Here is a 7,713-nt window from a genome sequence, read left to right on the forward strand (position 1 = left end):
TTGCAGGGGAGAAAATGGTAATTTTATTCTCACATAACAGAGTTCCTATAAAAAGTAAAGAATGCAAAGGAATCCTTGTGTTCCCCTCCAGTTAAATATTTCACAAAATAAATAAATCATTGCAATTCAGTCAAAACACAGTGGTTAAGTATCAAACATTTGCTTTAAATGTGTTGTATCCTCTATTAGTTGATAAACTGACTGATCATTTCCCTTGTCTTTAGCCGTTTGCTATCTTTCGCCCTTTAAGTGTCTTGTGGGAGAGTATGGATTATAAATAACATCTTGAGATACGTCTGCATCTACTACAGTTCATTACATGAGACAATGTTGTCCACATTACATACACGCATACTCCAGCTGCAAACAGTTTGGCACAGGAAAAAAAACAAAAAAGAAAGGGGATTAGCATTGCATTCGGTGCCACAGATATGAACTTCCCCCACCAAATAAAATACACAATCCCAATCAAAGTCAGGAGCAGAGACAATTTCTTTGAGTGACAGTGTTAGTGCCCTTTTTTTTCTTTTTATTCTCCAATGAGAGATATCTCAATGAATGTCTTTATTTTACAGCTTCTCGGGCCTTGAAAACCTCTCTGTCCAGTGCTGCATATGTGGGTGATTTCTCCGGTTCACACCATAATTGGAAGGAAGTGGGTGGCCGTGTTCTTCCTGCGGGTTTTCTTTCCTCTCATCGGCTTCCCGTGGACATTCAGACCCACGAACATCTGCCGCTTCTTGTTCCTCCACTCGGCCGACGCGTACGTGTTGTAGCCGTTCTCCTCGATGCGCTCCTTCAGGGTGCAGTCAATGCCAAACTCGCTCTGAAAAAAAAAACAAAGAAACAAAAACGGGTATTATATTTCGGCGTTAAAACCTCAAAGGGATTATTTTCTTGTGCATATCCAACGGAACCGCTTTTATTTACGACTCCTTAATCTGCACGCATTCTTTGCTTTGTGTGCTTGTGCAGAATCTGCTGCACACTTTGAAAACTGCGCAGCTCTTCTAGAGGTTCACATGTGCGCTTTGGCCGGCATTGGGATTCAGAGCTGAGCCAGCGGCCAGAGAGGTAAAGATAAGGCCCCCTTTGATAAGGGCCCGAAGAATCTCACATTATCTCTCTCTTCGGAGCATCCAGATTGACCTCTGACTCGGATACTAACCGCTCCGTACAGCTCTCCCTTCCTGCTGATAGCCAGATAGTGGTTGCTGTTCAGCCCTTTGATGGCCACCACTCCCACGTCCACTGATGTGATTTCCAGAATACCTAGATTGAAGAAAAGAAAAAAAAAGAATAGGTGTCAACACTGAGAAAAAGCACGAGAGCGTCATGAATGAGTAAATATTTTGTGCATTTTCTGCACAACCCCACCGCTTTATCCAGACCGGGAGAAATTCACGTAGTTTCAAACATTATAAAGAGTAAAATAACTTAGAACATTCTGTGTATGGTTGCTATTATTCTTGAGCACTTCATCCTTTCTGTGATATTGTAAAGTTACTTTACGGCCTACACCTGTGTAACAGATTCCAGCTGCAAGAAAAAAAAAAAAAAAAATGAATACATGAACTCCGCAGAGAGTCTTAGCTTGTTTATGTTTTCTTTGGTATTTAGGTTACCAAGTCCCTATATACACACACACACACACACACACACACACACACACACACAAAAAAGAAATCAGGTTTCTCATAAGCTATTAGAGGGGATAATTTATACCTAAGTTAACGAGGGCATGTTTTTGCTGCAGACAGCTGTGGTTATTTGTGTGGTCTCGGTATCAGAGGTCGGAGAAATATAACTTCCTAATGTCTCCTTTGACCACAGAACCCACTTGTTTGGTCTTATGCCGGTATGTGTGTGTGTGTGTGTGTGTGTGTAAGTGAACCCCGCTGGTTCCCATGGCACGTTTGATTTCACGCCACCCTCCCCGACTTCCTTTCCCCACTTCCTGTGAGATGTCGTTATTTCATCCCAATAAGCACGCACATGTGAACGCACACACAGACACTTCGGCGTGGGGGCGTGAACTCCTGGGACTCGACGACACCCTTTGATCAGATCGGCAGCAGCTACTCCTCCTGTCTGATGACTGTTTGTGTGGCACCCTGATCTGCTGTCGGGAAGGGGTGGGGGGCGCCGCTCTCCAGTGGCCTGGGGGGCCCTCGGAGGCTGCCTGCCCCGTACATGAGCGGACGGCAGAGGACGCAGGTGTGCCCCCCAAAAAGAACAATCCCTCTCTTAAATATACAGCGGCTTCTCTTCTCGTCCGCGAGGACTTGACTGTATCGGTTTCTAGTTCAAACAGCGGCACCTCGGGGCAGTGAGGTCTGAAGCTGCAAGGCGGTGGTGGGGACTGTGACACGGCGGCCATTGAAGATCTGAGAGGAGCTGCTTTCTGTATGGGATCGGATGTCGGGTACGGAGTGAGGATGTAAGACAATCTATGGCAGTCTCTGGCTGCTCTGTAAACATGGGAGGGATGAAAGGAAGGAGAACAGAGGAGGACAGAGGAGCCATGACAGTGAGACTGGGGGTGGAGTGAGGATTAGAAAGGCTGTAATGATCACTGATCAAAGTCAGCCACCGGAGGCAGGGGCGAGACAGGTTGTATATACACACAAGCCACGAAAGCGCGCGCACACACACACTCTTGGTTGGTAGCAGGTGAATGCGCACTTGCACGCAACTTGCAAACTCAACCTGGCTGTGAAGCGACAAAATCTCCATTCGCCCCTCTCTGAATGACTGAATGCTCTCCTCACCCGCGACCAATAACGAGCAATGAGCTGACGGCCACGAGTATGAGAAAATGGAATTACAGAAAATGTACCCTTCATTTAGCTGATTACAAGATTACGCTTTTAATGTGACAACTATGCTTTGTAAGGGGCACCTTTTACAGGCCCCATATGTGAAATGTAGCCTGAAGTGAGTCTGCCAGGTTTCAGCTGTTTACGTGGGGAGACAGCAGTTTTTCTTTTACATGCTGGTTGCTTTTTCCTAATGTGTGGCTTATTTGATACGCTCTGTTTGGAGCTACAGCAGTAAATGGTGCGCCGGTTGTGGAATGGAGGCACACGATGCCAGTGAGAATTAAAGGGTGGTTTTTCCACCGTGGGATGCCAAAAAGCATTGTGCTTTGCAGCCCGTATTGTTATTCTTTCTCACTCTTATTCCGGCCCTTGAAGGAGACGTTCTGGTGTGCACAAAATAATATTTGGAATGAGGCATAAATCAGGATATATGGTAATAGCGCCTGATGAGGACCACACTTGATAAGGACCACACTGAGTGTATTTACACAGGAGGGAGATCCAGCCTTCTCCCTACCTCTGAGCAAAGCTATGCATCTTCCTCCTCAGTCCTGTGTAAGAGCCCCATCTGTTTTATTTTTTCCACGCAAAAGGCCTCTGCTTTGATTAAAGAAGATGAATGTGCACTAAAATCCACACTTACACGCGTTCGCACATATTAGCCGTCCGCACACACTTCCTCCTTCTGCGTCCAGAAGTGTCTCGCACACATGCTGCGGCCCCTACATCAGAGGAACACATACTAACACACTCAGGCCTGACAGGCTCACCCTCTCACACCATCGCAGCCACGGGTAATTAGCCCAAACTCTTTTACCGCCGGCCTTTGAGTCTCACTCGGCCGTATTTCACCAGCCACTAGGACCTGCTATCTGTCCATAAATTTAAGAGAACTCAGCTGTGAATCATAGATATTTTAATTACGTGCTTGGCTGTGAAGATGGCTACTTAGCTGACTTTAACATAATCTCCCTCCCTTTCCCCATGCTTCCCTGTAACCTCAGCACAGGCTCCCAGCGGGCTGGAAAGCCATGTGGGACAGTTTTGCACTGGCATCCCCATAAATCTGTGGGAGGCTGGATACCGGCTCTTTAACAGACAGTGAGCCGGGTCCTCGCAGGGCCACAAGCAGCACCCAAAAACCAAACCCTGCACATGCATTACCGCTCTTAGATGTATGTCACATGTGTCATAAAAGTGCGATTAGGAGCGAGCGCGCCGGAGAATTTACACGCGGCTTGCCTCATGTGCTGCAGCGTCTTTTCAGAAAATGCCCGTCCGTTTTTTGCAAAAACTGTGATATTTTGTCACTTCAAGGGACCCGTCGAGGGCCCACAAAGGATGTCAGTCCCGGGATCATGTCTAGCCCCAGGGGCCGGAGCAAAGACTGGAGCTGCTGTTGTGTAGTATCCTTTACCTTGTGAACCTGATACGAGGGCACATAATCCACACACACACACAGTGTCCCCAGACCCCCTCAGGACACAGCTTTTTGATGGCACCACCATTGATACTGAAGATGCATCGCTTTGATGTGGCCACAATAATGTTCAGCCGTGTCATTCATGAACTTGTACCTCTGGAGAATCTCCCTTTCACCTCTCTCCCTCCCTCCCCTCCCCTCCTGTGCGCTCAGCCCATTGATAATTCACTCGCTAACTTTTGAAAGGGCAACACACCTCCAAAAATGTGAACTTGTTAGCCTTTAAAAAAAAAAAAAAACAGAGAGGACAGGGAGGCGAATCATCTCCCAGACACTAAGGTGAATTCACAACATGAATATGAAAAATTGTGCCAGACTTTCTTTGTGCCAGCTCAGTTTTACAACTTACAGAAACAGTAAATGCAGCGCAATACAACATATTCGGGAAATAATGCTGCTTCTGTCATGACCTCGTCAAAACAAACATGTCCTGTGCCATTTCCCCCCCTTTAGTCGCGTTGACTGAACGTGCAGTTTAGGTCTCCCAAGAGGAGCATTAAAGCTTCTGTATCCACTCGAGATAGAGATGCATATGCTGCGCGTGTGCGTGTGCAGATAATGAGCGAGCACGTGTGTCGCCTGCTACATGATCGCACACCCACCAGAGCATGTGAGCGCCCGCCGGCCCGATGGGCGCACACACACGTAGCCCGGTGGGAACGCTGGAAGACTAATGAGGATGCCATTTTCCTGACTGATACACCGAAACATACAACGTGTAATCATTCTAAAGACACGTTTCTCCGAGCGAGCACGTCAGACTGCTCTAAACAAACGTCTGATCTGTGACAGAGGGTGTGTAATTTGCAATCTGAGTGGGAGGGTGAGCGAGGGAGGAAACAGATACATGGAAAGCGTTTGGAAAGAGTCTGAAAGCATCAATGAGACTGATGTGCATGGCCCCCCCTCTCGCCCCCACCCCTTACACCATGCCCTGTCCGTCTGCGGTGGTTATCTGTGCTGTTTACCCTGGGCTGTGAAGACCCCCTGATAGCGGGGCGAGATATCTGCCCCTGCTCCTTTTTAAAATGTCCGAGAGCTACCATCATTGTGCTGAGTGTTTGGACAGGAGAGATATCAGTGGGATGTCTGGTTTAAAACAAATAGGCGACTTGAATTGGTGACACTTCCTCCAAACTCTCAACCAATGCAAAAACTTTTTTAGTTTTTTATATATATATATATATATATATATGTCTATATATATAGCTTTTGTTAAATTTTAGTAAATCTGATTTATATGTTTGCATTGACATTAAGAGCTGTTATTCTTTTCAAATATGAATAATGTCCCTCAACAGGTGCTTTTTTTAATATACAAATGCAAAAACTACTGCAGGAATTTTGTCTGCAAGTTAAAATCCTTAATTTCTTACCAGGAGCCTTAAAGGCTAAAATTAAACACGTTTTAATCCAAATGAGCTTCGGTAAAGGTCACATTTAACTGTCCGCATGCACCACAAAGACTCACATCATTATAAGGGTCTGATTTCTTCCACTTTTCTCTAAGTGAGTTACTTACTGAGGGGGTCGTCCTTGCTCTTGGTCCCACTGACATTTCCATTCTTATCGATCCTCAGAAAAAACTTCTGGAAAGAGAACAGCTTCCTCCTCCGTATGTCCCCCTGTAGGTGATTGTAGCTGCGCACATGCCTGCCCTGTGGTCCCCCAGTTCGACCCACGGGGCCCCCGGTGGCCCTGGGTCTGGAGAAGGGCTCGGTCTCAGAAATGTTCAGCGGAACCCCGATAGATCCTGGGTTTGTGAGCCTCAGTCTGTCTCTGCGGAGGCAGGCAGCCCCAGGTAAGGACAAGGAGAAAACCACCAGGGTAAACAGTACGGGAAAAGACAGGGAGGACCGCAGCGTTGAAGACCTCAGCCTGGAGCTGGCCCGAGAGCCAGAACGAGCCCCCAACCCAGCCCTGGAGCGGGACGAGGCAGAGGCAGCCTTACTCCCTCCAGCAGCCCATCTGACCATGGTAGTGTGCTGTGAGGAGGACTGGAGGCAGCCTCAGAGCCTGGGACATGCTGCTGGGGGCGAGGATAGACTGGGAGGGCAGGTTAGGGAGCCCTCCACGGTCCAGACTTGGTGAGCACGGTGGGACGCCTGCAGAACCCAAATGAAACTCTCAGTCGTTTGAGTTCTCTTCCGCAGCGCTGAAAGGTTTAAGGCTGATTATCAGAAAGTCTGCTGTCCAAGCCTGTTTTGGTCTGAATGGTCAAATATAAAAAGCAGTTACTGAGTGTGGATTTCAGAAAGAAACATTTCCAGTTTGTGAAATTCGAACTATTCTTCTTGACTGCAGTGTGATTGCTCCTTGAATTCCCAGGCTGTCAATTATTATATTTTGTTTTTTAAAAAAATCCAAAACAAAAAGAAAAATCCTCTGAAAAGTTACAAAAGTTCTCGATATCCAAGCCGACAGCAAAAATCTTTAGTTCCAGTGAAATTTAAAAAAAAAAAAAAAAAAAAAAAGGAGTAAAAGAAATGGTGCTGTACACCATCTACCTGTTTGAAAACTACCAGACTCCACATGTGCTGGAAAGAATTTTCAGATTTTACTCTGAGGAGGAAAAACAGGATTCAAGACTTAAATAGGAACGTTGGTCAATCCAGGCGCATGTCAGATAATCCATCTGTCCTCTTCGGTTGCCCTGCTCCTCTCGCTCTCTCCTCATCTCTCCCCCTCCCTCCCCCTTTCTCTCTCTCTCTCTCTCTCTTTCTCTCTCTCTCTATCCCCAGATGACTCCACCTTCGCGCAGCATCGAGGTAACGGTCTGGGGAGGTCTTTCTCTGTAAGCACTGAGTCAGAGCTGTTTCGCCTCCTTTACCCCTCGATTCGAGAATTCCTCACCTGAAGAGCGATCACAGAAAATGCCTGTGTGTTGTGTGTAGCTGTGCGACTCTGTTAGTTATTTGATCCCTCCCTCCCTTTTAGTCAACTTCCCCTCTCACATATGGCAGCAAGTAACTGGTCTGCATGTGTGTGTGTGTGTGTGTCTGTACACAAGCACATCTAAGTTTTGAGAGAGAGAGAGGGAGGGGGGGTTAGTGATAACAGGTTTTATCTGTGCAGATTGTTTAGATGCTGCAGGGCAGGAAGAAGCAGTCTGGTAGTATTGGATCGGCCCTTCCAACTCCACATTGTACTGATGATTGCTTTATTGGTTAATCAAACATTGGCTGTTGTTTTTGTGGTGTGCGGATAAGAAAAATGGAGCCTCGTATTTTTCTCCGCTTAAATCATGTCACATTAGTTCTGGTATTTGCGTCCGAGTGTGAAGGGGATAAGTATTACAAATTGTAATGGACTCACTTGTTACTCACTGAGATGTGATAATCCTGACAGGAGGCCATCCTCCTCTATCTCTGCAGATAAAAATCGTATTAAGTTACCGGTTCAAGTCTG

General features: G+C 46.7%; 1 protein-coding gene across 1 annotated transcript; it reads right to left on the reverse strand.

Moving 5' to 3' along the window:
* On the reverse strand, nucleotides 1-7,152 carry fgf10b (fibroblast growth factor 10b). Its single transcript, XM_047592286.1, has 3 exons — nucleotides 5,828-7,152; nucleotides 1,169-1,272; nucleotides 1-826 (listed from the first exon to the last, which is right to left on the reverse strand). Exons 1-3 carry the CDS (start codon nucleotides 6,279-6,281, stop codon nucleotides 635-637), a joined length of 750 nt encoding a protein of 249 aa, XP_047448242.1. The 5' UTR covers nucleotides 6,282-7,152; the 3' UTR covers nucleotides 1-634.
* Nucleotides 7,153-7,713: the final 561 nt, after the last annotated feature.

Source organism: Mugil cephalus, chromosome 8 (genome assembly GCF_022458985.1).
Source record: "Mugil cephalus isolate CIBA_MC_2020 chromosome 8, CIBA_Mcephalus_1.1, whole genome shotgun sequence".
Taxonomy (NCBI): Eukaryota; Metazoa; Chordata; class Actinopteri; order Mugiliformes; family Mugilidae; genus Mugil; species Mugil cephalus.